Here is a 25,818-nt window from a genome sequence, read left to right as displayed (position 1 = left end):
CCAACGCAGCGGTGAACGCATCCGAGGTGGCACCATATGTTTGGTAAGTAGTCGAGGGCTTCTCCACACCAAGATTTTGGGGATTCGGTCTCATTGTCAATCAACAAAACACTTCGCCTTCCTGCACTTTGTACCGGTCTATGTACCTCCTGATTACTATTTGCGGACTTGAGTGAACTTGATAAATCTTTCGCTGATCCCCATTCCTTTGCACTCCTGCAGATACCTTTTCCCAACACACAATGGCTGCGAACAACGCCAATGGCGTCCCGCACCGTAAACCCTCGCTCCCCCCAGTCTACATTGTCGCAATGGCACGAACACCTGTGGGATCTTTTCTTGGGTATTAACTACACGCATTCTACTCTACCCAGTATCACTGACAGGTCGTAGCTCGCTGTCCTCACTGACCGCACCTCAACTCGGCTCTCATGCCATCAAAGGTATTCTTCCCCTCACCGCTTCTCAGCCCTCCATAGAATATTAACTTGATACAGCTGCCCTTGAAAGAGTTCCGGAGATCAAGCCGCAGGATGTCCAAGAAGTCTTCTTTGGAAATGTCTTGTCCGCAAAGTGAGTCCACACGCTTGTGGCACCCAGTGTGGCCAATCTGACCGCTTCATAGTCTTGGTCAGAACCCCGCGCGCCAATGTGCTCTTGGTGCTGGCCTAGACGATTCTACAGTCTGTACCACGGTCAACAAGGTCTGCGCATCGGGGGTCAAGGCCATCATTCTCGGCACGCAGACAATCATGACCGGAAACGCCGACATTGTTGTGGCCGGTGGTGCAGAGTCCATGTCCAATTGCCCCCACTACCTTCCCAATATGCGGACCGGAGCCAAATTTGGGAACCAAACATTGGTCGATGGTGTGTTAAGAGATGGATTGTCAGATGCATATGGGAAGCAAGAACATATGGGTCTGCAAGGCGAAGAATGTGCTACGGATCATGACTTCAACCGAGAGCAGCAAGATGACTATGCTATTCAGTCGTATCAACGAGCACAAGCGGCACAGAAGGATGGCCTCTTCGATTTTGAAATTGCTCCTATCCAGCTGCCTGGTGCTCGAGGGAAGCCCGGGGTCACAGTCGACAAGGATGATGAGCCCAAGAACCTCAACATCGAGAAGCTCCGCGCAATGAAGCCTGCATTCATCCCTAATGGCGGCACAGTGACTGCTCCCAATGCCTCGCCTTTGAATGATGGCGCCGCAGCTGTAGTACTCGTCTCAGAAGCTAAGCTGCAGGAATTGAAGATCAAACCACTGGCGAAGATCCTGGGCTGGGGTGATGCTGCCAAACAACCGAGCAAGTTCACCACCGCCCCAGCGCTTGCCATCCCGAAGGCCCTGAAGCATGCTGGCATCAGCCAGGAAGATGTCGACGCGTTTGAGATCAACGAGGCTTTCAGCGTTGTGGCACTTGCTAACATGAAGCTGCTCGGTCTGTCTGCAGACAAAGTCAACCTTCACGGTGGAGCCGTGGCCATTGGTCACCCACTAGGAGCTTCGGGGGCAAGGATTATTGCAACATTACTCGGTGTTTTGAAGGCGAAGAAAGGCAAGATTGGATGCGTTGGCATTTGCAATGGCGGCGGCGGGGCGAGCGCGCTGGTCCTCGAATCTTTGATGTGAATCGCACAGCATCGCAAAATTGGCATGGGAAATACATACTAGATTAGTGGAGTTCATATTGTCAAGGAAGCATTCCCGCTGGCGAAGCATGTGGTTTGTTTCTAAAAGCATGCTTTTCAACTGCAGTTCGTATAGGATTATGAGGCAAGTGACTCAGCTTCGGTCCAAAACTTATTGCTTGAATAATAACCCGAGCACTTGTCGACCTCCATTGAGAGCATTTGCAGTCAATTGAACGAGTTGGTTTCGCAAGACTTATTGCGATCACGATTACCGCAGGAGATGAGATCCTTAGTAAGCCACTGGGTATCGCAAGGCTGAACGAGGCTGGAACCTGCCGCCGCCTGCGTTCACTCTACAACTCCACATCCCAAATTTTGTTCTGCCTCCAACTCCGCAGTCAAAGAATTTCCTTCATTTTGCGCCGCGACTTCCCCAGCTCCGGCAGCCCACTAATCATTATGGATGACCTCTATGATGAGTATGTCACACAGCCAAAACTTCGTGGTCATAGATGTGTAGCTAACAATTGGCGCAGGTTTGGCAATTTCATCGGCGAAGCCGTCTCCGACGAAGAGGCATCCCAGGATGGTGTGGCCGGCCAACATTACGTCTACGACGAGGAGTCGGAACCCGAGGAGCAAGCTCCTGCAGTTCAGTCGATGGAAGTCGATGAAGAAGGCCCCTCCAATGCCGTCATATTGCACGAGGACAAACAGTATTATCCCACGGCGCAGCAGGTATACGGCGAAGAAGTCGAGACTTTGGTGCAGGAAGAGGATGCACAGCCGCTCACACAGCCGATAATTGCGCCCGTCACGCAGAAGAAGTTCCAGGTGCAGGAAGCAGGCCTTCCTCCTGTCCACTACTCGAGAGAATTCATGACAGATCTCCTAAATTTTCCCGAAGGTATCAGAAATATCGCTGTGGCGGGACACTTACACCACGGCAAGACTGCATTCGTGGATATGTTAGTCATGCAGACACACGATCTAGAAGAAAGACTGGATAAGAGGATTGGCAGGAGGAGGGACGAACAGTTAAGATATACCGACACACACTTCCTGGAACGAGAACGAGGAATTTCCATAAAGGCCGCGCCAATCAGTCTAGTCATGCAAGGCACGAAAGGGAAATCGCATATACTCAACATCATCGATACTCCTGGACATGTGAATTTTGTGGATGAGGTTGCATCGGCTTTGCGGCTGGTGGACGGAGTGGTGCTCGTCGTTGATGTGGTCGAAGGTGTTCAGATCAACGCCGAGCAAGTCATCAAGCACGCTGTTTTGGAGGATATACCCATGGTTTTGGTTATCAACAAAATGGACCGCCTAATCCTCGAGCTGAAAATACCACCAACAGATGCCTACTTCAAACTAAAGCACGTTGTTGAAGAGGTCAACACAGTCATCGAGAATACCATTCCAGGCCGTGGCGAAAAGAGGCGGCTCTCGCCTGAAAAGGGCAACGTGGCTTTTGCATGTACATCTATGGACTGGGTATTCACACTACCGTCGTTCGCAAAGATGTACGCCGAAACTTACCCCAAAGTCGATGCTGCCGAGTTTTCCAAGAGACTCTGGGGGGATATCTTCTTCAATCCTCGGAGCCGAAAGTTCACCAGAAAAGGGACGGAAGAAGGATCAAAGAGGGCATTTGTGAACTTTGTGTTGGAGCCCATATATAAGCTATTCTCCCACACCATCAGCGAAAGCCCCGAAGACTTAGCGCCGACTTTACAGACGCTGGGTATCTCACTGAAACCGTCGCAGCTCAAATCTGATGCGAAAGTGTTGCTCAAACTCGTATGCGCGCAGTTCTTTGGGACTGCGAGCGGGTTCGTCGACATGGTGGTGCAGCACATACCTTCACCTGTTGAGGGCGCAAGCAGGATGCTCGACAACTACTACACCGGCACCGCTGGATCGAAGGTCAGTGAAGCAATGTCCAAATGCGACTCAGACGGACCTTTGGTTGTGGAAGTCACAAAGCTATTCAGCTCTTCAGATGCCAAAACATTCAATGCTTTTGGTCGCGTCATGTCCGGCACAGCATCACCGGATCAGGTGGTTCGAGTCCTCGGAGAGGCATACAGTCTTGAAGATGAGGAAGATTCGACTACTGCAACAATCATGGCTGTTCAAATTGCCTGTTCGCGGTACAACATCCCGGTCTCTGGTGTGCCTGCAGGAAACCTCGTTCTCCTGTCAGGGATTGACAATTCTATCGTCAAGACAGCCACAGTAGTTGCTGAGAAATACCCGGATAATGAGGATGCCTACATTTTCAAAGCGATTCGCCATTTCACGGAATCCGTCTTCAAGGTCGCAGTTGAACCTGTTAACCCATCAGAGCTCCCCAAAATGCTCGAGGGTTTGCGCAAAATCAACAAGTCATATCCTCTCATCACCACCAAAGTTGAGGAATCAGGAGAGCACGTTGTCCTGGGCACAGGCGAACTGTACATGGACTGTGTGTTGCATGACCTGCGAACGCAGTATGCCGAAATGGACATCAAAGTCTCCGATCCCGTTACTCGATTCTGCGAGACCGTGACCGAAACAAGCGCCATCATGTGCTACGCATTGACCCCCAACAAAAAGAACAAATTGACCATGATCGCCGAACCGCTGGATGATGGAATTGCTGAGGATATTGAGGCTGGCGTTGTCAAAATTCGAGATCCAATCAGGAAAGTTGCAAAATTCTTCGAGGAAAAATACGAATGGGATAAATTGGCTGCTCGATCAATATGGGCATTTGGCCCAGACGAGATGGGGCCCAACATTCTTTGCGACGATACCTTGCCTTCTACCACGGATAAGAAGCTGCTCAAGTCTGTGCAAGAGAGTATCAAGCAAGGCTTTTCGTGGGGGACGAGAGAAGGACCACTGTGTGAAGAGCCAATCCGCAACACAAAATTCCGAGTTACTGGCGCCGAGTTAGCGACAGAGCCTATTTTCCGAGGAGGCGGACAAATCATACCGACGGCACGACGAGCGGTATACAGTTCCTTCCTGATGGCCAGTCCTCGACTGATGGAACCCATTTACAGCGTCCATATGACTGGTCCAGCTGACTCGATTTCTGGCCTCTACACAGTGCTGATGAAGAGGCGTGGACATGTCGTTTCTGATGGGCCTGTGGCAGGGACGCCACTGTACGCAGCCAAAGCGCTTCTCCCCGTGATTGACAGTTTTGGATTTGAGACGGACTTGCGGATCCACAGTCAAGGAGCAGCTAGTGTCTCACTGGTCTTTGAACGCTGGGATGTCGTTCCCGGGGATCCATTGGATAAAAGTATCCGTGTAAGACCGCTGGAGATGGCTGCGCCTCAGCAAGCGGCAAGAGACTTTGTACTGAAGACAAGACGGAGGAAAGGGTTGAGCGAGGATGTGGATGTTAAGAGGTTCCTGGAGCCCGAGTTGCTTGCTGGGTTAAGAGAAAGCGGTGTACTGGATTGATCAAAAGGTGATATCAAGGATGGATGGTAATCTGCAACGGTCAAGGCGAGGCCAGGCAGGGAATGGCTGATGGAGGGGCGCTATGGAACCTCTGAGATATGATACCCAATGAAGCAGGCGGCACACGTTACTGCGGCACGGAAACATGCTCCTTTTTTTCCCTCACATCCCTTCCAGCGTGAGGTACCTATAGATCAGTTGTGCTGGTGGGTAGCTGCCATTACTGGGAGCAAAAAGGACTGATGCCTTGACGTTGGCCTAGTGGCCAAGAGTGGGCGATTCTCCAGGCAACACTCGCTGTACCTTCCTTGTCCCTCTGTTGATCTTCTGCTCGATGCCTTGTGTTGCATGTCTCACTTCTACAATTTAATCTATCATGGGATCTGTGCGTCGAGAATTGTTTGTACGAATGTGTGGTCCTCTAGCTGGCATTTTGCTCATTTTCACCCACCGCCGCGCCGCCATCGGCACCACCGCCGTTTCCTGAAGGTGAGTATAAAAGCCCAATGGCCCCTTCACTCTCTCTAGAGCCACAAGTCATACTCGGAAGGCTAAAATACTTCAGAGGATACTGGTGGTCATTCATATATTTCCTACTGATCGATCTATGTCTCGTCGGCATCACAAGAAGTCCAGAAATGGGTGTCTGGAGTGCAAAAGGCGGCATATCAAAGTGCGTCCACTTACGATATCGACCCTTGAGTTAAGACTGACAACATCTTGAAGTGCGACGAAAACCTGCCGATATGTGTCAATTGTGCGTCGGCTGAGATACGGTGTTCCTTTCTCGATAGCGACTCGCCCTATATCATGCATGCTTCCTCCCATACACGAGTGGCGGGATCTAGCGCTTCTTTAACCAGGACATCGACACCGGCTCCACCATGGCCTGAGTACACAATGAACAACCAGGGAGCATTCGACCCTTACAACATAAATATGAATCACCTCGCGCTCTTCCACAATCTCTTCGGCACAAAATTTCGTTCTTTCGAGGAATCAGGGCGACCTGACATTATGACGACCAAAATTTACGCCAAACATGCCCTTAGCATACCATATCTAATGCATCAGATGCTCGCGACGTCAGCCTTGCAACTCAGCACGACGACTACCAGGTGTCGTACCTTTTACCGTGGACATGCCACGGGTCTACAAAACCGTGCTATATCACTCTTCAACGAAGCTAACCCCGTCCTGGAAGTGACCCCGGCCAATTGCGTTCACATGTTCCTCTTCTCGTCCGGGGTCGGCGTTCATCAACTGTGTGAGACGTTGCGTTATCAAAGAGACGGCCTGGAAAGCTTCATTGATAGATTCACACATTGTCTAAGTGTTTACCGTGGCATGCTCGCCGTCATCGACCAATGCTGGCATCTGCTGCTCGAGTCGGAACTGGGACCCCGTCTTAAATTGACCCAAGTCCTTATGGACTCAGCGGACGCGAGGGGATCAGAATGCGATGCACTCTGGGATGTGATAACTGCGTCATCATCAGATACTAGAACCCCTCTGCACTCTCGGGAGGCGTATCGGAAGTCCATATTCCATCTTCAGCGCGTGTTCAATGCGCAGCGTGCAGCCTCGGGGACCAGAATCGGAGTACCTGCGGTGCTTGCATGGCCGGTCCTCGCTTCATCCGAATACGTAGATCTGCTGCGGCAGAAGCGAGCGGAAGCCCTTGTCATCCTCGCACACTATGCTGTCCTTCTGCATCGGGGCCGGGACCTGTGGCTGTTCGGCGACAGCGGACGTTTTCTAATCGAGACGATTTGTAGGAGCCTGGACTCCCGCTGGCAGGAGTGGTTGAAGTTTCCACAAGCGGTGCTTCGAGATGACGAAGACTCGGACTCCTCCTTGAAAGGCTAGACTCGGGGATAATTCAGGGACATCACATAGTACGTTGCGCATCGCACCGCGAGGACTCGTACTCTGAGGTATGGAGTGCTGTGTATCTACTACGAAGGGCGAGGAGGGATCCACCATCGTCCTTCTCCAGGGTCGCAGAATAAAAGTTGCTGCCTGATATGCACGGAGCAGTAGTATCAACTAGGTAGTCGTGTTTCTTGAAGCGTGAAGCCAGAAGCGAAAACGCCCAAAACGCCACAGCCGTTCGGCTACCCCTATTTATCTCCAATTGCAAAGGCGGGAATTAACACCGACAAGGCTGCCTGCCAAACTTTGTCACAGCATGCGGTGCGGGACCCAAATCTTGCTCGCTTGTTAGTGTACGCGTACACTAAGCCAAATTCAGTGACACGGGCGGGCCCAGAGCAGATAGACGTGGATCGTTCGAGGAATAGTACGGCCCCGAAACTGGCCTCATCCAGTGTATCTGGTAGGTTAGGTAGACACTCGTACATTTGAGAGAGAGATGGTTTTGGTGAGACGGTTTGCTTGTACGGAGGTTTAGAACCAGGGGCATTGCAGCAGTACTGGAGGTGGATCTGTGCTCAGCCACGGTCGGTTCTGTTGTGCAGGTACCGAGTATATATGGACTATATACATCCTTCCCTTCTCTTGACTGAAGCAGCAGCTACGTACCTGACCACGGCAACCCTTTCTTTCTCGTCAAACAATAAATCTGATTCCCTCCAAACACTCGCCCTGTATACACGGCCCGATTTGGGTCGTCTGTTCCAGTCTCGAGGCGCCCTAATCGACGACTGTCTCCTCCAACACATCAACACACAAGACGACCATGGCCCAACTAAGGCCTGTGAGCGGAACGGACCATTACCTATGGAAATTTCTCCCCTCGGTCCTCGCCGCAGTCATATTCATTATCTTATTCACAATCGTTACTGGCATCGTCTGTTGGCGCACGGTGAAGACGCGGTCATGGTTCTGCATACCCTTCGCCCTCGGTGGACTCTGTAAGTTGTATTTTCAAGCCTTCACAACTCTATCTTAGCTCGCGGCCTGTGGAAAGAATTCGACTCACCTAGGGGGACGAAAACTGAACTTTTCCTCGCAGTCCAGGTAATCGGCTATGCCGTCCGCGTATTTGCTCACTACCGCACCGATCTCATCGCGCCCTACACAGTCCAGAGCTGTTTCATCCTCTTGGCGCCCGTCCTCTATACCGCCTCCGTCTATATGGTCCTCGGTCGCCTCATTTGCAGCGTGCACGGCGAGCGCTTCTCCATTGTTCGGCCCGCAAAGATGACCAAGCTATTCGTCTTGGCGGATTTCCTATCGCTAAACGTGCAGGGAGATGGTGCTGGGTTGACGGTCAAGAAAAAGACTGAAACGGTGGGGAAATATATAGTGGTCGCTGGCCTGCTTATCCAGTTGATCGCTTTTGGATGGTTCGTTGCTGTTGCGTTGGTATTCCACGTGAGGATGCAGAGAAACGTTGACAAGGAGTGCCGGTTGAGGCCAAAAGTCCCGTGGAGGCAGGGGTTGAGGATGATATACATCTGCAGCGCGTTGATCACGCTAAGATCAATCTTCCGCGTTGTCGAGTATGTGATGGGCGTGGACTCATATCTGCTGATCAATGAGTGGCCGATGTACGCCTTTGATGCGGCACCGATGTGGATTGTCCAGGCGGCTTTCCTTGTTTGGTTCCCGGACAGATTCAAACCAGGGCAATACGACAACATTGAGGATGGGCATATGCTGGTGGGAAATGAGTCGGCAAGGCAGTAGCGCAAGTCTTCAACAAGAGCCTTCGGACCACGCGACGGCGCTCAAGATGTTGTTTGGATGTTTGCCATATCTATTGGACAGTTGAGGGGATGGGGGACTGCATAGAGCACTCTTTGTACTCTTTTCTTTGGCTGCACAGCTGCACACATATGCTGCATCTGTATCTGTATTCGTTTGTGAGATGATCATTTGAACTGTGCAATATTTGGAATCATAGATTTGGCATTAGATCCCTGGGGGGGGGGGGAGGAACTTGGCGTTGTCAATCGCCGGTGGAAGTGGTGAGAGGGCGACGGGTGCAATAACACGATGCCTTTGATGTAAAGCGGCCGCCAGTTTCTTCAGTTTGTTTGGCTTGTCAAGAAGTGTGTGGTCAGTGGCGCTGCTTTTGGCACTCACTCACACTGCTCAATTTCAATGAGATGCCCCGCACCTTGCCCGCACCAATACACAGCTCACGTGAGCCGGCGGACGCACAAGGCGGCATGACTTCTACCCCCAAAACAACACAAAGTGGGCCATGGATACCGAGTTCTTGGCCAAAATTTTGGAAAATTTATGTGGTCCGTGGCTTAAAAAGTTCTCGAAGGGTTGACTTTGCTGTAGGCTGATTCCGCCCTCTGCCTACAACACCTCCACGTCTCGCTTTTGCTCTCGTGTCCTCCTGCCAGAGAAGGTCAGAGAGGAGTGACTTTCATACCAATCATCATGGCCGACGAAGTCTACGAAGGTGCCATCGGCATCGATCTTGGTATGCCGCTCGCTCCCCGCCCTCACCGACGTCTGCGCCCTCTAACAAAGAGCCCATCAGGTACCACCTACTCCTGCGTCGCCGTCTACGAAGGCACAAATGTCGAAATCAGTAAGACCGCCTTTGCCATCGACCCGCGAAACTAAGTGACGTACTGACTGTCATCACAGTCGCCAATGAGCAGGGTAGCTTCACCACTCCTTCGTTTGTCTCCTTCACCGACGAAGAGCGCCTCATCGGCGAGGCTGCAAAGAATCAGGCGGCAATGAACCCAGAAAACACAGTCTTTGATGTCAAGTCAGTGCGATCTGCCCGGAAAATACTGAGTTCCTCTTAACCGTGGCGCAGGAGATTGATCGGAAGACGATTTGATGACCCGACTGTGAAGAAGGATATTGAATCATGGCCGTTCAAGGTCGTTGACCAGGGTGGCAATCCCATGGTGCAGGTTCAATATTTGGGGGAGACCAAGACTTTCTCACCACAGGAAATCTCGTCCATGGTTCTTGTGAAGGTGAGGGCGCTCGTCTTTCTGTCTGAACTACTGCAACCCACTAATTCTCTGCGCCACAGATGAAGGAAGTTGCAGAGACCAAACTGGGCAAGAAAGTCTCCAAGGCTGTCATTACCGTGCCTGCTTATTTCAACGACAACCAGCGACAAGCCACCAAGGACGCCGGCGCCATCGCTGGCCTCAACGTTCTCCGTATCATCAACGAACCCACCGCTGCCGCCATCGCCTATGGTCTTGGGTCTGGCAAATCAGACAAGGAGCGAAACGTCCTCATCTACGACCTTGGTGGTGGTACGTTCGATGTTTCCCTACTAAACATCCAGGGTGGTGTCTTCACGGTCAAGGCTACCGCAGGAGATACGCATCTGGGTGGTCAAGACTTCGACACCAATCTCCTCGAACACTTCAAGAAGGAATTCACGAGAAAGACCAAGAAAGACTTGTCCGGGGATGCCCGTGCCCTTCGAAGACTTCGGACGGCCTGCGAACGCGCGAAGAGAACGCTGTCGAACGGAACGCAGGCCACTGTCGAAATTGATTCGTTGTTCGACGGCGAGGACTTCAATGCTACAATCACCCGTGCCCGTTTTGAAGATCTCAATGCCAAGATCTTCAACGGCACTCTGGAGCCTGTTCAACAAGTTCTGAAAGACGCTGCTATCGAGAAGTCAAAGGTGGATGAGATTGTGCTTGTCGGTGGTTCAACCCGTATCCCTCGCATCCAGAAACTGCTGAGTGATTTCTTCGATGGCAAGAAGCTGGAAAAGGCACGTGACCTCAATTGCCGATTTTAATTTCTGCTGACTTTGTGTAGAGCATCAACCCTGACGAAGCCGTTGCCTACGGAGCCGCTGTTCAGGCAGGTATCCTGTCCGGCAAGGCCACTTCTGCTGAGACTGCCGACCTCCTCCTACTTGACGTCGTCCCTCTGTCTCTCGGAGTGGCTATGGAAGGCAACATTTTCGCTCCCGTTGTTCCTCGTGGACAGACCGTTCCCTGCATTAAGAAGAGGCAAGTATATCCGTTGTCTTCATCCTCATCCCATGGACGCATTCTCCCCCTTGGCAAATGCGTCCCTCCCCCACACTTCGACGCTGTCGGTTCAACCGACCCATCACCTCTGCATCTTTCATTTACATCAGCGTGTCATCCGTGGCCATTACAATCGCTAATATCTCAATAGAACCTTCACTACGGTTATCGACAACCAGCAAACTGTACGTGTTTTTCCTGCCCTCGCCCACGATATAGGCTGACACCAGTTCAGGTTCAATTCCCCGTGTTCCAAGGAGAGCGGACAAACTGCGAAGACAACACCTCCCTGGGTGAATTCACGCTTGCTCCCATCCCGCCGATGAGAGCTGGTGAGGCTGCTCTTGAAGTTGTCTTTGAGGTCGACGTCAATGGTATCCTTAAAGTCACCGCGACCGAGAAATCCTCGGGCAGAAGCGCCAACATCACCATCTCTAATGCCGTCGGCAAACTCTCCACCTCGGAAATCGAAAAGATGGTCGAAGACGCCGCCAAATTCAAGACCAGCGACGAGGCATTCACCAAGAAATTCGAAGCTAAGCAGCAACTCGAGTCTTACATCGGCCGTGTGGAGGAGCTGATCAATGACCCTGGATTGTCGATGAAAATGAAGCGTGGCAACAAGGCCAAGATCGAGGAGGCTCTGAGCGACGCTATGCAACAACTTGAGGTGGAAGATTCCACACCAGATGACTTGAAGAAGAAGGAGCTGGCTCTGAAGAGAGCTATGACCAAGGCCATGGCTACGAGGTAGACAGACCTCTAGTTGTCGACCATTTGGACTTATCAAGACACTCTTGATCGAGGTACCAATGACCCGAAAAGACCTCGGGGCGCTACTTCTCCCATCCTCATCACACTATGCATGGCACTCAAAAGAAATGTGGCTGGCGTCATTTTCGGATAGTTCTCAGGCGGGTCAATCAGACTAGCATCTGCTGGTCAGACTCGCTACAAGGCTAGGGAAATGTTATTGCCTTAGTTTGTGTTAAGATAGAGCGGCGATCTCGTTTCTCCGTCACGAAATCAGAATGAAGATGCTGTTTCCTTTGCCGCGACGGTGCATTTGAGACGATTTCAGTACAAAGAATGTTGCTTTACATTTACGTTGCAGTGTAGCTTGCGACAATTCCAAATACCGCCCTAGTTGATCTCTCGAGGGTAGCTCTACTACGAATGATGCCTCTCTTTAGCTATTGCGCTGTCTCTCTGCCTCTCTCCTTTAACCAAGCTCCTTCGAAAACACATCTGCGAAGCACAACACAACTACAACGGCTTTTAATTAGCCTCGTACATCTAGGTAGCGTGGTGGCATTCTCAACCACTCCCCCATAGAATGTAGAAGCCGTCCCTTTAGATTTGAGCTTTAATATCCCATCGGACTGTAAATCACCAATCTGTGAACGTATTATTTATATCCCTGAGTTCAGGAAGACTTTGCGGGGATCGTGTGGACAGGGTTTCTGTGTGCTTTGAAAGATGGACAAGGGTAACCCCCTGAAGGCTGCAGCCTCGTAGCCTTGTCATCCGTTAGCGTCGAGGTGGGTCGCCATACCTTGCAGCTTCTCCAACTTCAAGTTCCGAGTTTGTAGGAACAGAGCACGAACTTCCTTGCGAAATCCAAACAACTCCACTCTCACGGGCTTTGAACCTAGTCAATCGTGTCTAGATATCCGGGAAAATGCCTCCACGAAGCAAAAATGTGGCACAAGTCATCCGACAGCTGCCCCCAGCGCATGTGCTACCGCGCACGTTGCAGCGATCCCTCTGCCTCCAATGCCAAACTCGACTGCTTCAGTCTTGTTCACCGAGACGCGTACCCCCGTCGACAGTGTCCGTAAAATCCCATCAACTCACAAACAGAGCCTTCTCCACCTCTCCATTCCTGCTCAAGAAATCCTCATCGTCGTCCAAATCCTCCCGAAAATCCCCATCCGTCGACTCCCTCACACACAAAGATGCCGTGCACATCCCGGACAACAAAGCCACGCGCAACCGCGACAGCGAAATCGATCCTTACGACTTCTCCGAGCTCGAGGCCGGGATCGCCAAGGCCGTCGCGCGTCTAAAGGATGCGCTGGTCAAGACGAAAGACGCGGGCAGAGTCACGCCGGAAATGATCGAGGTGCTGCCCGTGGAGATCAATGTCAAGGGAGCGGAGACGGGGAGAGGAAGCCCGCACAAGGAAAAAGTCAAGGTGGGAGATCTGGCGAGTGTCGTTGCCAAGGGGGGAAGGAGTGTACAGATATTCTGTGCGGAAGAGGCTGTAAGTACTTATGCTTCCGTATTTGCTTTGTTACTTTCACGTTGGAGGCCGATGGGGCTGGGCTGTTTGTTCCTTTCCCTAGTTCTAGTCAAACCCCAGTACTGACGAGCTTTTTCTTTTCCTATTATAGCACGTCAAGCCTATAGCATCAGCGCTGCTGGCAAGTCCCTACAGCCTCGTCCCGCAAACCACCGCCCCTCACACGCCTGGCACGACCTCTGTCTCTCAATCCAACCCGCCGACCTCCTCCAACCACTTACTCATAACCGTGCCGGTCCCGCCCATCACAGCGGAGACACGCAACCTCGCGCGCGCCGAGGCCAAAAAGATGTTCGAACGTGCGTCCCAAGAGGTGCGGAATGCGAGGAGCGACGCGCAAAAGCGGTTTCGGAAGATGGAGTTGGGAAAACTGGTCATTGTGGACGAATTGCGAAAGGCGCACAAGCAGATGGAGGAGGTTGTGAAGAAGGGCCAGGATGAGGTCAAGAAGGTTTATGAAGCGAGCTTGAAGGCTTTGGATGGATGAAAAGAAAAAAAAGGAAAAGAAAATCATGGGTGAACGAGACGCTACGCTACCCAAGGCAGAAGTTGACGAAGGACTCTGTCTGTTGGATTGCGTGGACTAGAGGGGGAAAAGATGGATGGAGAGGGACGTGTGGGTGTATTTATATGTAACTACAACTATGAAACCGACGGGAAAAAGAGAATTTGAGGAGAATCCTACGCGCACTTTTACCAGGAAAAAGGGATGAAAAGCGACATGGAACGACGGGCTCTGGAAAGAAAAGTATCATGTGTGCCAGTACCACTTTGTAGAACTGGTCGAACGTCCCTCCTGGAAGACATGAAAATGGGAGTGGAAAGAAAGTGCTAGATGAGGTATCGCTTCTGCCATTCATTTGTTTCCCTTCCAGTTAGCTGCGCCGTGTTTGGAGCGAGCTTTCCAACAAGGCAGGGATTTCGATTGACATGAAAAGTTCGCATCGAACAGGAAATGCACCGTGGCTTGTCAGTTCCTCTCACCTGCTCCAACCAAGAAATCCCCTTCTCAAGGACCTGCCGCTTAGCGTTGCTTTGTTGATTCCTCTGACCTGCTCGGACCAAGAAACCTCCCTCCCACTCAAAGACCAGCCGCGCAGCGTTCGTTTTCCGAGCTCTCGGACTGCTTGTGTACCTAGGTAGGTATTAGGTGGTGGACCAGCTGCCGCTATCCCTTCCAGCCTCGTCTGTCAGAATCCCAATCGTCTCCCACTGGATATCGTCTCCGTTGCCTCTTTTTCACCTGCACACAGACAAAAGCGTACCAGATGCCTCCAAGGGCCGTCATCAAGGACCCAAGAACGATAATGTTCTCTGCCTGTCGTAACTCAGCTGCCTGTTTCTTTTCCTTTTCTCCGCCCAACACCTCCAGCATCGCAATGTCGCGACGGAAGCTTATGAAAAGGAATAGCAGGATGACGACCTGTTTCATGTTCGCGGCGATGGCCATGCTCAGGGACCCGCACCGCTTGTTCGCTTGGAAGGACGCAAGGTTCAGCATCGAGGCGGCGAGGGCGTTGAAGAGCCATAGCCACGGCCACGGCAGTCTTATCTGAGGCGATCGACCGCTCAGGTTTCGTACTAGCGTCGGTGGTGCCAGTTCCGAGTCGGATGTGAATAGACGCTTGATTTCGCCGGTCCAGCTGGCAAGTAGCACCGCCTGAATCACAGCGTAAAGAGCAAGATATTGCACCAGCCTCGTTGAGGGCAGACCTAGTCCCCATCGGCTGGAGCGGGGTGGTTGCTGCAACTCGTGTGTAAGGATCGTTTTCACCACGGCCAAGACGGCGCTAAGCAATGTTATCCCGAATCCAAATGTCGTTGTCGTTGTCGTTGTCGAGTCCAGAGCATTCCCGTCGCTCGCTTTTGCAGAGGATGTAGCGTGGGTTGCAATAATCACACCCCATATCGTCAGACCGATGGCTCCGTACGCCCCTGAGGGATATTCTCGCCAAGACCTTCCAAGCCCCACGATGGAGATCAGGACAGTGATGACTGGAGCCGCAGCGCGGATGGTTTGGTGCATAGTCAGAGTGACCAAGCCCAGGGCCAAGTTGGACAAAGCGATGTTCAGGGTGTAAAGCAGAGAGAAGGGAAGCAGGACCCGCAGGTGCACAACCAGACTGGCTCTGATCTCATCTCCATTTCGGTGTCTTTGTTCAGTCACATCGTCGCCATCATCATGGCGTCTCTCACGGATCAACGAATGTGAAAGAGATGTAGACGTGGCCGTAGTTGTCCAAGTGAGTTTTGGCTTCTGCAGGCGCAAAATCGCTGCCGTGGTTATGAACGTGGTGAGAGCATGGGATGCGGTGAGAAGCCAGGGGCATGATGCCTGAGACAAGATTTGCTTGTTCGTGACGGTGACGAGGAGGTTGAGGATGAAGTACAGCGAGATAGAGACGAGGCTGGATCCGAGGCTGGATCCCAGCATTGTGAAAGGGCGAGAGGGCTTTTGGTGGCACGTGTTCGGGAGACTTGCTGTTTGCGAAGAGTGAGGTCAATGTTAGCGTTTGGTGATCGGTCTGAATTCGCCGACGTCAAGTGAGGAGAAGAATTCACTACTAGCACTTCACTTGGACAGGAAGTGACTTGGCATCAAACACATTCTAGTCGCCTCCATGGTTCATACTCTGCAAGTCAAGTCGTCAAAGTCATGGCCAAGGCACCAGCCCAGAGCACATCCCAGCTGTCCCAAGCTGCAGATCCTGAGTAACGCCTTACGCTGTGTCCAAAGCAGTTGCATATCAAATCACTTCTCGCCATTCTTCTCCTGATTTTCCTCGCTGGAAGGAGGCTTCCCCGTCCTCTGCGCCTCGCCTGGTTCAGTTGATGGTTTCAGAGCCTCTCGAGCAATCAATTTTGTCTGTTCCTGTCTTTCAGTTTGCAGCAAGTCGTTCTCATCAGGGTTGGGGACCTTCTCCTCCACCCACTTCTCTCTGTCCGGGACGACATACGCATGCTTGAGGATAGGTGGCCCAATGAGCGAGTCGGTCTCGGGGGAGTATACCGCCACGGCATGTACAAACAGTGTGCCTCTGTCTCCCACGAAGGCAATCTCTCCAACCATAAGGACGCTATCTCGAGTGTACGACTGCATGATCTTTTCTTGCCCGTGAATCCAATAGGCTCGGAACACGGCGCATCCTGATTCGATTGCACCTTGGTAGGTCATGGACTTGACAAGGTCACGGTAGGCGCGTCTTGAGTCATGCTCACCATATTCTCCGCGAAGAAAAGGGAGCCAGAACGTTTTGTCCTTTTCAGATATTTTTCCAAAACTCAACCGCCTGTGAGCCTTCTCATCTTCACTGAGAGGATTCTGCGGCGTGGAGGGGTCTTTGACGGTGGCGCCGAGAGAATTGAGCTGATCAATCAGTCGAGCCTTGGTGATCAGATACGAAGCCCAGGCAAATTCTCTAAACCCATAGAAAAAGGCCTTGGCAAGCACAATGGGATGAAAGACACGATCCATCTTCCCTCCCATGCTATTTGGCAGCTGCCTCCAGCCATAGCTGACCGTGCCGGGCTCTAAGAAGATGCATGGGACCTCATAAGTTGTGGGAGCATATAACGGCGGAGCCAATCTCCATCCAGCGTGGAAAGCAAACTTGCCGCCGAGCTCCAATAAAACACGACCATACTTTTTCACCACCTCCCGCTTCAGAGATTCTTGGATCGCCTTTGTGATTTCACGCAGGCGCTTGGTATCTGCGTGGAGAGATTGGATCGACTTCCAAGTTGGATCATCAGGATCCCATGGCTGGGGCTTTGTCCGGCGGATCCAAATCGGCAACATCAAGTGGATAACGTCCGGTTGGTTTGTCGAGCCATTGGTGTTGGCTTTGTCCCAGTGCTCTTGCCACGATCTCGACCGATCTTGAGATTCGCGCGTCTTCTTGACAGATTCAACTTGGGGCCTGGAGCCATGCGCAGTGTCCGGGTAGACATAGTTAATTGTCTTAGCAACGCAATAGGTAAGCGCAATGGTAGTGAAGAGTCGGTAGAAGATAGGTCTGTAGTTCTTAGCGATATTCCATGGACTCGTGTGGTTTGTGGGCAAAACCCGTACGTGGATTTAGATCTTCTGGTTATTGCGACCCTTTGAAGATCGACCGGTCCATTTTGAAGGGGAACGCGAACGCTCCGCGAGCTACGGAATAGATACCGAAGCATAGGGAGGGCAGGGAGGGATAGGTCGAGGCATCAGTAGGTCGCATTGTAGCGAGAAGGTGTTGACGGATGGTGGATATTGGCCGTCCCCAATGGCATCGACTTCATGCACAATGCCTTCTCCCTAACCAACTAGCGGAAGAAGAGTGCAGTCAATGGAAGGAAGGATATGTTGTCGCAGAAGTTGAAATCAAAGGATGTCAGTCCACCGATGAAAGGCAGCCTCGAAATATCGCAGGCGGAGGAGTTGGGGAGTTGGGAGGGGCCCGCTGCATGCTGCATCTTGCACGTGAAAGGGTCTTGAGAGGTCCAATTAGCTCTCCAGGCCGAAACAATTATCCGTGTCTCTACTCCCTCTCTCCCTAATGTGCTTCTTGCTCTGCAGTGCTGCCAGCTATAATCAACAGCTCAATATTGAGCTCAGCTGGCGATAGTAATTATGAAGCCCCTATCAGCCTTACTGCCTTGTGCAGCACTCGCACAGTATGTCGCCGCCCAAGGTGCATACCTCTTCACCATCGATCGCTCCATCACCACCCCGTCTACCGGCATGATTGATTCAGAAATGGCCAGTGCCATTATCGCGAGAAGAAGAGCCCTTACCGCTGATCGATACCTGGGCATCACAGATGCAATGTTGCTTGAGGACCTCAATACCTACGGAGGATATCAGGCGCCTCTGTTTGGAGAGGGCCATCCCAAGGATGCTCCAGGAAAGCTGTTCATCAGAATATCGGGGGTTGATATGCAGATCAAGGACTTCGATTTCGCCATGCCCGATCTATGGATTTCAGACCCAACAAAGGATCTACTCAGCGATTTCAAGGCGGTGGTTGACGGGAGTCGCAAAGAGAAGGACGGGCTCTGCGAGTATGAAGTTCCCCCCTCTCGCAATGCGCCCAACAGCAAGGGTGTCGAGGCCATCTTCACTTATCCCGCCGAAAATGGAAGATGCCTAGCGGCTTCAGAGATCCCAAATATCCCCATCATTCTCTCCCTCCACAGTTTTCTGCCCACCAACCCGTCGGGCGTCAAGACCCAGCTGAACTCCTTGATCCGCATCCTCAAACACTTCTCCGCCACCGACAACGTCGAATCCACACTCCTCCTTCTTCCTCCGACGAACAAGCTCAAGAACCCCAAGAAGAAAAAGGCCCACAGCCACAAACATGCCGCCCGCGCAGCGCAGGAATCTGAAGAAGAACGCCTCGACCTCCCCTCCTCCGTCTCTGAATTTGACACAATCAGACCCGCCAACACTTCCTCAAACTATACACTCCCCTCCGTAATCCCTGCGTGCTTCGCCTCGCAATCCGCTTGTGAAAACACCACAAACTCCTGCTCCGGTCATGGCTCCTGCTACAAGGCCCACAGCAACTGCTACAAATGCCGATGCGGGTCCACTCTCGTCCGGGTCAACGAGGAACGGACAAAGAAGACGGTGAAATGGGGCGGAAACGCGTGCCAGAAGAAAGACATCTCCGTGCCGTTTGTCCTGTTTGCGAGTTTCGGCGTAGTCATGGCCGCGTTAATCGCTGGCGCGATTGGCATGTTATACAGCATGGGAGCGGAGGAATTACCCAGCGTGATTGGAGCCGGGGTCGCAGGCCCCAGGGCTCCGAAGTAGGATAGGATAGGGGCTACTGCTGTATTGTTATTTTCTCCATTTCCATGAGATGGCAACCCTGTGCGCGAAACCGTCGCTCCATGGGAATGACAGATTGGTAAGGGGGGGGGGGATTTCGGTTGAGTCGAGGGTAAGGGCGAACCAAGCCAATTTCTTCACACAGCCGAAGACACCGTATAGACGAATCAAGCGTACGATCAAAACTTATGACATAAAGCGTATGGTCTTGTGATTACCACTGCATGGACTCGAACCGCGCGGTTCAAATCACTCGCAATTTCATTGATTTGTTGACATACTCCGTACAGGCATTGAAGTCCTAGAAACCACATACCACAATGCAATCCCATGCATGTGCTGTGCGCTCTTCCGACGAAAATCAGGCCGCCGCGCCTCCAATCCTTTTTTTTTGGCCATTTGCACCAAGAAAAATCTTTCCTAATCTCATGGCAAACCAACCTTCCCGTATTTTTAGGCCGTGTTGAGATGTACAATCAAGGTGGACCTCTCGAAATCGAACTGCAGCTGACTCGGCGCATACTCCTTCTTCTCTCCATCTCTGAGATCTGCCAAGACCTCCACAACAAGGACATTCTCCCCTGGAACAAGCCTAACTTCGAACGCCCCCTCCACATGATTACTGTTGCCTTCTCTGTAGACGGTGGAGTTGTGCATGAAAAAGATGCGATGACGCCGACGACGGGCCAGTTCGGGAGTGGTGTTGGGGATAATGCGCAGGTCGCGGTAGTGAGCAGGCAGGGCAATGAAACCACTTGTTTGTGTCTTGATAGCCGAGCCGTAGCGAACGAGCTTCCAGCGTGGGTCGTTTGGCAAAGAAGGGTTGGTCATGAATGTCACGGAGCCGAGCAGTATAAAGTCCCATCCTGAAAGGGTAGCGAAGACCCAGTGTTAGCCAACTAATGCTGATAAACAGCTCGGGATGAAGGGGAGGACTGAACTTACCTCTGCCAGGGTCGCGAAACCGTCGCTCCATGGGAATGACAGATTGGTTCAAGTAATTCTGATTAGAGACCATTGGATTTGCGGTCGCCGTAGGGCTGGTTTGTTGCGGCGCAGAGGGCTCAATATGACCGGCTCCATTCGTGACTGGCATTGAATTCGCGATATCTACGTCGACTTCTTGGACAGGCGTAGGCAGCTGCTGTGCTGGAGTTTGCGCAGGAGGTGGTGAAGCTCTCGCAGCTTCCTGAGGTTCTGGAGTGCTTGTTGTCCCATTGACTTTGGCCTCGGCTGTCGTTGTATCAGCTCGCTCAGTAGTTGTGGCTAGTGATGCGCTTCGACGAAGACTGGGGACAGCGCTCGAAGGTACTGGGGTTGATCCATTGACCTGCGTGGCCTTGGAACTCGCCCTCCGCACTTTACTCAAGGCTTGACCCATTTCTTCTTTCTGTCGCCGGAGAGATTCGCTGTCGATGGTACCGCCGACCAGGCTTCGTGTAGGCGTGGATGAACCCATCGTCAATCGCAGGGCCTTTGGCTTTGGTTGTGACAATGAAAGTTTGAGATTGCGACGCGGTTGAGCACCAAGCGACTGCATCTTGGACTCTGACCAGGCCTGTGAACAAAATGAATACAGTATCAGCACGTGTGGTCACGTTATCGCTGTCTTCACGCGCGTTCGGATAAACAAACCTCGAGTTTTTCTGCCATCAGGTAGATGTCGGACTCTTCCTGATTGTAATCTTTCGCGTTGTCCCAGATGAGTCGCACCTCTTTCGCCAAAGCGTCCCAATCTTGGATCGCGTCTTTCTCTACCAAAGCCCGTACATCCGCTATGGACGTCGGTTTCTTTATCCATTTGTAATAGTCGGGATAATCCTTCTTGGAGACCTTTTCCTCAAAATTGCTACGCGGCACATGTCAGTCTGTTGTGGTCACCACCAGCAGAGTTTCGATAGGGTGAGTTACATTGCATCTTCCTGCTCCGACAACTCCTGCAAAAACTTCAACTGCTCTTGCCTTACATCCTCCCTTGTGTCAGCAAGGGTGTCAGTGGATGGAGTGGCCTGACTTTGACGTCGCCTCGCCGCAGGATTTGGGAATACCAACTTGACCCTCTCTGGAGCCATGGTTCCTTCTGACGAGATCGATTGACGTCGAACCTGGTCAAGCAGCTCCTGCGGGATGGGAGTTGGGTAAGCGCGGTAGTCTGGACGCAGATACGCCGGATTGTGCTTTGGCATGAAATTGGACAAAGCCTTGCGTATGCGCTCTGCATCTTCAAAGATTGCAGATCGACTATTGTTGTAGTCCTTTGCATTTTGCACCATTCTCTTCAAGTCTGACTCCAAGCTCTCCAGGTTTTCATACTCAAAATTCTCCAGCCGCTGCTCAATCATGTTGAGGGAAAGGGGCATGGCAGTCTGCTGATAATAGTCGGGGTACTCGGCCCTGCTGGGCAGGTCCAGGAAATGGATAGCGACATTGCGGCCATTCTTGTCTTGCGACTTCTTCAATTGCCTTACGAGTCTCAAGCCAATCTCTGTGGTGGTCTCTCGAGTTTCAGCCTCAGGGAAATGGGTATCCTAGAGACAGCTGGATTAGCGAAACCCTGCCGAGATGCATCAAACACTGCAAGTGCGGTCGATGCAGCGCTGCACTGCGGTCAACTCAAGTGCAGGCGGCATTGCACCCATCGTGAGGTGCACGAGGCGGGGGTTCCGCTGCTCTGCGCACGGTCGAGAAGTGCAGTGGTGGGAAGTGGACGTTGGGAGTTGGGCGAGTGAGAGAGGATTATTTTAATACTTACGTCGCTCCGCTTGCGTCGCTTGGGATCAGGCGTGGCTAGAAAGTCGTCGGGGTCGCCTGCAGGGCCGCTTCTGCGCTTCGAGCTCATGATTTCGCGGGCTCACCAAGGTTTCGAGATTGGGCGAGGGATGCGGGCGCAGGAGGGGCCACCATCAGGATTCAGGTGCACAGTGCCGGAAGACGGTGCTGGGGAGACGATGAGTGCAAAGAAGGCCCTCGCGAAAGCATTCAATGGTGTGGGAGTTGCATGCGCTTTGGCGAGACTGCCATCGCTCGCCCTTGAGTTCAGTCTTTTTTGGGGGTGACAGAATCTCAACGGGGACGCGACACACGCAACGGTCTGAACGGGTGTCTCTCAGCGAAGGGCGAAATCCCAGCACACGTGACCTCTGCTTTGCGAACGGATTATTAGGTAAGTGCTCGGCCTGATCCGAAGTGTTGGCTCACTGGGCACACTGGGTTTATCCGACTTGTCTTGGCAGCCGCACCTTCTCCCATAGGCCAGCCTTTGCTTGTGGCTCCCAGTCTGTGTTTACTTCGGCGAGCCTCTGGATACCTATCCACTTCGAACACAGAGGCAGATCGCAATCTTCTGCTTCGACCCCTCGCCAGAGTCCGGTTCCAACCGCCCTTCTTCGAGTCGAACACTCGCAGCCACACATTCCACAGCTCCGTCCGGTAATCATCTACACGTTCTCCCTGCGCGTTCTACAGCCCTTGCATACCCAGAGCACGAGACCATTCCGCGAATCCTGTCCGCCGCTGCCCGAGCACCGCGCCTGTTTGTACCGCCCGCTGCCAGCACACCATTCCTTATCGCGTCCCCGGAGTCAGAAACGGTCGGCCAGTGAAGTCTGCATCACTGCTTGCGTTGCGCAAACCCCCACCATGACCGACATTGATGTGGCTAGGCGGAACAAGAAGCCCAGGTTATTGCTTGAGTCCGAAAGAGCGCGCCTAGAGGAATTCATTGACAGTATTGGATACTCGGCGAGGTATGTACAGAAACTTTGACCCTTTGTTCCCAAGCTGATATGCGCCAGATACTCTGACAGCGAATTCGAATACCGTCATGTGCAACTCCCGAAGGCCATGTTGAAGGTCATCCCGAGAGACTACTTTGATGACTCGAAGGGCACTTTGAAATTGCTATGGGAAGAAGAATGGAGAGGATTGGGTATTACACAGGTATTTGAGACAGTCTTCTCCGTGTGACCTTTGGCTGAACGTCAATGCAGAGTCTAGGATGGGAGCACTATGAAGTCCACGAACCAGAACCACATATCCTCCTGTTCAAGTAAGTCAGGCAAAATTTTCATCTGTCAAGATGCTGACATCTGTAGACGACCGATTGGATACCAGCCTCCTACTCATTGATCTTGGAACAATTTCACCCGAATCACTTCTCCGACTAGCGCAGCATTGGGAGGGCGTTTTCTCCGGAAACACAGGAACCGGGTTCAAATGTGCATTCAGCGAGCGTGCTTACTACCAGTTTGTGTATGTCTTGATGAATGGATCCCGCGACGGCCAAAGAATTTAAATAGGCACAAAGATGTTGGTGGTCTATCAGGTTTAGCATAGCCTCATCAGCTCCACCACCGCTTGAGCTCAACCCCATGAAAGAATGGATGTTGTACTTGCACTCTACTCATCTTCATCTCCACGCGTCCTTTGGTCTTCAAGTCACAACCGCGTTGAGTCTTTGTTGGTCTGGCCTCTCTCCTTCAGCTCGCGTTCTTTTGCAGCCACTCCTCCCACTGTTCTAATGTCCAACCTGAACTGAAGGTGCGTTCCTCTACGCCATTGAACAAGACGGTCGGTGTTACATGGACACCAGTAACTCTGTTTGCCTTGACCATGAACTTCACATCGTCAGTGACCTTGTTCCCAATATTGAGTCCGCCATCCTGGTCTGGCTTGTCAGGGACCAGCAACAAGTCCAGAATAGTCTTCTCGTCAACACCGTCCACGGAGCCGGCCAGCTTGGCGAGTCTTTTGTACGTGTCATTTCGACCCTCGTTCACCACGTTGACGTCGAAATAATCCTCTTGTTGCTCAAACAGTTTCTCGGAAAATGCCCAGAAGGAGCTAGGAGCGGTTTTCAGAACGGCAACACCAGCTTCGTGAACCAGAGTGGAAGAAGGATGCCATGGTTGGATCTGTTGGCGGAAGATGACGCGGACGCCAGGGTTGGTGTATTTCGTCTCAATGACAGGTGCAACACTGTTGTAGAACGTCTTGAACATCTTCGCGGAGAAGGGGCAGACATAATCCAGGTAGAGCTCAATGGTGTGTTTCGCTTGGTTGCTGGAGGCCGAGGCCAGGAGCTGGCCAGAGCATTTTGGCGGAAGAGCCATGTGGGGAATCTATGATATTCTTTTCCAAAGATGACCCAGTGTCAGTGGTGTGTCTTCTATATACGCTGCTGGAAACCTGCGATTGTGCGGACGGTGATCGTTGTTCACAAGCAAAAGGACGACGATTCCGTCATCAAGACAGGGATGACGAGGCACCGAGGCACCAAGGAGAGGCGTATCACGTGGCGCTGGCGATTGCGATAGGGGCTCCAAGGGCTCCAGGGGTGTGGGTTTCTTGCTTTCCCAACTTCACATCCATGACCTAGGGATCGTTCTCCTCACTCCGCATATATATATATATATATATATATATATATTTATGGGTATTTCATGGTCAGACAAGAAGGACCATCGTCGCACTTTGAACTTGTGGGCGCGCCTTCTGAACCAACTCACTGCTCGCTCACTCACAATGATGCGTTCGATGTCGGCGCCCTTCCGACCGTTGCAACTTCCAAAGTGCTCCTATGCACAGCGGTTGAACATGGCAGTCGCGTCCTTCAAGCTGCAGGATCCAAAAATCCGCCGGCTTGATCTCATCTCTCAATCTATCTTAATCGTCAGCCTGTCAAAACATTGCATTTCAAGAAGTCTGCATTCTCTTATCTACAGATTTACCATTTCATTCGTCTCAAAGGGAAACAAGTCTATTGAAAGCATCATAGTTCACCACAATGGCGTCTCGGGTGCCTCTCACCCGCTGGTGGGCCACCTGGATCCAGGCCTGCATTGTGTTTGTCTCCGTTTGCCTGTTCGACTCTCCCCGGGGCATCATCATCTTCTCGCTCGATCTCGCTGGGATCATCGCCCACGCCCCGTGGACGTTCGTGCAAAATCGGCTCGGAGCCTACCTCGAGTGCTTCCTCGAAGTCTTCCACCACTTCTGCCTTAACCTCAAGTTGCTGAATCGGTATTTAATCGCAAATGGAATCCAACCCGGTCACCGAATCTTTTCAAAGGCTGTCCACTTTCTTTGGAGAATGGGCGAAATCATTTATTTTTACTTTACGCTGTTCGTGGTCCTGGCTTGCTCAATGGTGACCGGCCGGGTTGCAAGGCACCTGGGTATCCAGAGTATGGCTTTGTCGTCTTCTTTTCGTTGCTGTTGACTTCACTAATCCACCTGCAGGTGTTTGGCAGCAGCTTGCATATCTTTTCCGGGTACTGGGGGCCCTGCTCAAGAGATTGGACGCGAACATTGGCGAGAATCTCCCACAAGTCATGCGTAGGGAGGCATTTGTCAATGTGATCCCCCTTCGCTTAAGATCGCGGAGGCGTTTTCGCAAGAATGTTGATTTTCAAAAATGGGCTCAGGAGGCTGGTGCTGCTGGAAAGGAGGGTTCATTTTGCGTGCTCTGTTACAGGCATGTAGCTGATCACGAGACACTGCTATTCTTGCCTTGCAGCAAGTTTCACTGGTTCCATTTATCGTGTGCAGCGGCCTTTCTTGACAATTTTGGTCAGTGCCCTGTGTGTCACGAGGCTGTGCCTACTTTCAAAGCCGATCGGTCGAAGAAGGAGAACGAAGC

At 52.0% G+C, this 25,818-nt stretch overlaps 12 protein-coding genes across 12 annotated transcripts; 8 read left to right on the top strand and 4 right to left on the bottom strand.

Annotated features, from left to right (window-relative positions):
* Positions 1-242: 242 nt before the first annotated feature.
* A1O5_09375 (acetyl-CoA C-acetyltransferase) lies at positions 243-1,637 on the top strand (the record flags this gene model as incomplete). Its single annotated transcript, XM_007749954.1, has 4 exons — positions 243-343; positions 394-443; positions 498-573; positions 626-1,637. The coding sequence occupies 4 exons, from the start codon at positions 243-245 to the stop codon at positions 1,635-1,637; spliced, it is 1,239 nt and encodes a 412-aa protein (XP_007748144.1).
* Positions 1,638-2,098: 461 nt separating this feature from the next.
* Positions 2,099-5,104, top strand: A1O5_09374 (elongation factor 2; the record flags this gene model as incomplete). Its single annotated transcript, XM_007749953.1, has 2 exons — positions 2,099-2,118; positions 2,176-5,104. 2 exons carry the CDS (start codon positions 2,099-2,101, stop codon positions 5,102-5,104), a joined length of 2,949 nt encoding a protein of 982 aa, XP_007748143.1.
* A 900-nt stretch (positions 5,105-6,004) lies between these two features.
* On the top strand, positions 6,005-6,973 carry A1O5_09373 (uncharacterized protein; the record flags this gene model as incomplete). Its single annotated transcript, XM_007749952.1, has 1 exon — positions 6,005-6,973. One exon carries the CDS (start codon positions 6,005-6,007, stop codon positions 6,971-6,973), a length of 969 nt encoding a protein of 322 aa, XP_007748142.1.
* An 832-nt stretch (positions 6,974-7,805) lies between these two features.
* Positions 7,806-8,758, top strand: A1O5_09372 (uncharacterized protein; the record flags this gene model as incomplete). Its single annotated transcript, XM_007749951.1, has 2 exons — positions 7,806-7,980; positions 8,082-8,758. 2 exons carry the CDS (start codon positions 7,806-7,808, stop codon positions 8,756-8,758), a joined length of 852 nt encoding a protein of 283 aa, XP_007748141.1.
* Positions 8,759-9,466: 708 nt separating this feature from the next.
* Positions 9,467-11,809, top strand: A1O5_09371 (heat shock protein SSB1; the record flags this gene model as incomplete). Its single annotated transcript, XM_007749950.1, has 8 exons — positions 9,467-9,509; positions 9,570-9,620; positions 9,680-9,806; positions 9,858-10,023; positions 10,083-10,715; positions 10,838-11,046; positions 11,207-11,240; positions 11,291-11,809. 8 exons carry the CDS (start codon positions 9,467-9,469, stop codon positions 11,807-11,809), a joined length of 1,782 nt encoding a protein of 593 aa, XP_007748140.1.
* A 927-nt stretch (positions 11,810-12,736) lies between these two features.
* Positions 12,737-13,847, top strand: A1O5_09370 (uncharacterized protein; the record flags this gene model as incomplete). Its single annotated transcript, XM_007749949.1, has 2 exons — positions 12,737-13,321; positions 13,452-13,847. The coding sequence occupies 2 exons, from the start codon at positions 12,737-12,739 to the stop codon at positions 13,845-13,847; spliced, it is 981 nt and encodes a 326-aa protein (XP_007748139.1).
* A 681-nt stretch (positions 13,848-14,528) lies between these two features.
* A1O5_09369 (uncharacterized protein) lies at positions 14,529-15,794 on the bottom strand (the record flags this gene model as incomplete). Its single annotated transcript, XM_007749948.1, has 1 exon — positions 14,529-15,794. One exon carries the CDS (start codon positions 15,792-15,794, stop codon positions 14,529-14,531), a length of 1,266 nt encoding a protein of 421 aa, XP_007748138.1.
* Positions 15,795-16,112: 318 nt separating this feature from the next.
* Positions 16,113-17,484, bottom strand: A1O5_09368 (uncharacterized protein; the record flags this gene model as incomplete). Its single annotated transcript, XM_007749947.1, has 2 exons — positions 16,113-17,376; positions 17,462-17,484. 2 exons carry the CDS (start codon positions 17,482-17,484, stop codon positions 16,113-16,115), a joined length of 1,287 nt encoding a protein of 428 aa, XP_007748137.1.
* A 488-nt stretch (positions 17,485-17,972) lies between these two features.
* A1O5_09367 (uncharacterized protein) lies at positions 17,973-19,160 on the top strand (the record flags this gene model as incomplete). Its single annotated transcript, XM_007749946.1, has 1 exon — positions 17,973-19,160. The coding sequence occupies one exon, from the start codon at positions 17,973-17,975 to the stop codon at positions 19,158-19,160; it is 1,188 nt and encodes a 395-aa protein (XP_007748136.1).
* Positions 19,161-19,631: 471 nt separating this feature from the next.
* On the bottom strand, positions 19,632-22,017 carry A1O5_09366 (uncharacterized protein; the record flags this gene model as incomplete). Its single annotated transcript, XM_007749945.1, has 5 exons — positions 19,632-20,044; positions 20,124-20,736; positions 20,814-21,027; positions 21,090-21,706; positions 21,931-22,017. The coding sequence occupies 5 exons, from the start codon at positions 22,015-22,017 to the stop codon at positions 19,632-19,634; spliced, it is 1,944 nt and encodes a 647-aa protein (XP_007748135.1).
* Positions 22,018-22,817: 800 nt separating this feature from the next.
* A1O5_09365 (cyclin-dependent kinase regulatory subunit CKS1) lies at positions 22,818-23,230 on the top strand (the record flags this gene model as incomplete). Its single annotated transcript, XM_007749944.1, has 3 exons — positions 22,818-22,924; positions 22,973-23,117; positions 23,168-23,230. The coding sequence occupies 3 exons, from the start codon at positions 22,818-22,820 to the stop codon at positions 23,228-23,230; spliced, it is 315 nt and encodes a 104-aa protein (XP_007748134.1).
* Positions 23,231-23,656: 426 nt separating this feature from the next.
* On the bottom strand, positions 23,657-24,289 carry A1O5_09364 (uncharacterized protein; the record flags this gene model as incomplete). The annotated part of the gene is made up of 1 exon (XM_007749943.1): positions 23,657-24,289. One exon carries the CDS (start codon positions 24,287-24,289, stop codon positions 23,657-23,659), a length of 633 nt encoding a protein of 210 aa, XP_007748133.1.
* Between the last annotated feature and the right edge of the window lie 1,529 nt (positions 24,290-25,818).

Source organism: Cladophialophora psammophila (assembly GCF_000585535.1).
Source record: "Cladophialophora psammophila CBS 110553 chromosome Unknown aczJe-supercont1.16, whole genome shotgun sequence".
Taxonomy (NCBI): Eukaryota; Fungi; Ascomycota; class Eurotiomycetes; order Chaetothyriales; family Herpotrichiellaceae; genus Cladophialophora; species Cladophialophora psammophila.
Note: the sequence above shows the minus strand (reverse complement) of the source record. Positions and strands in the feature narration are given on the sequence as shown.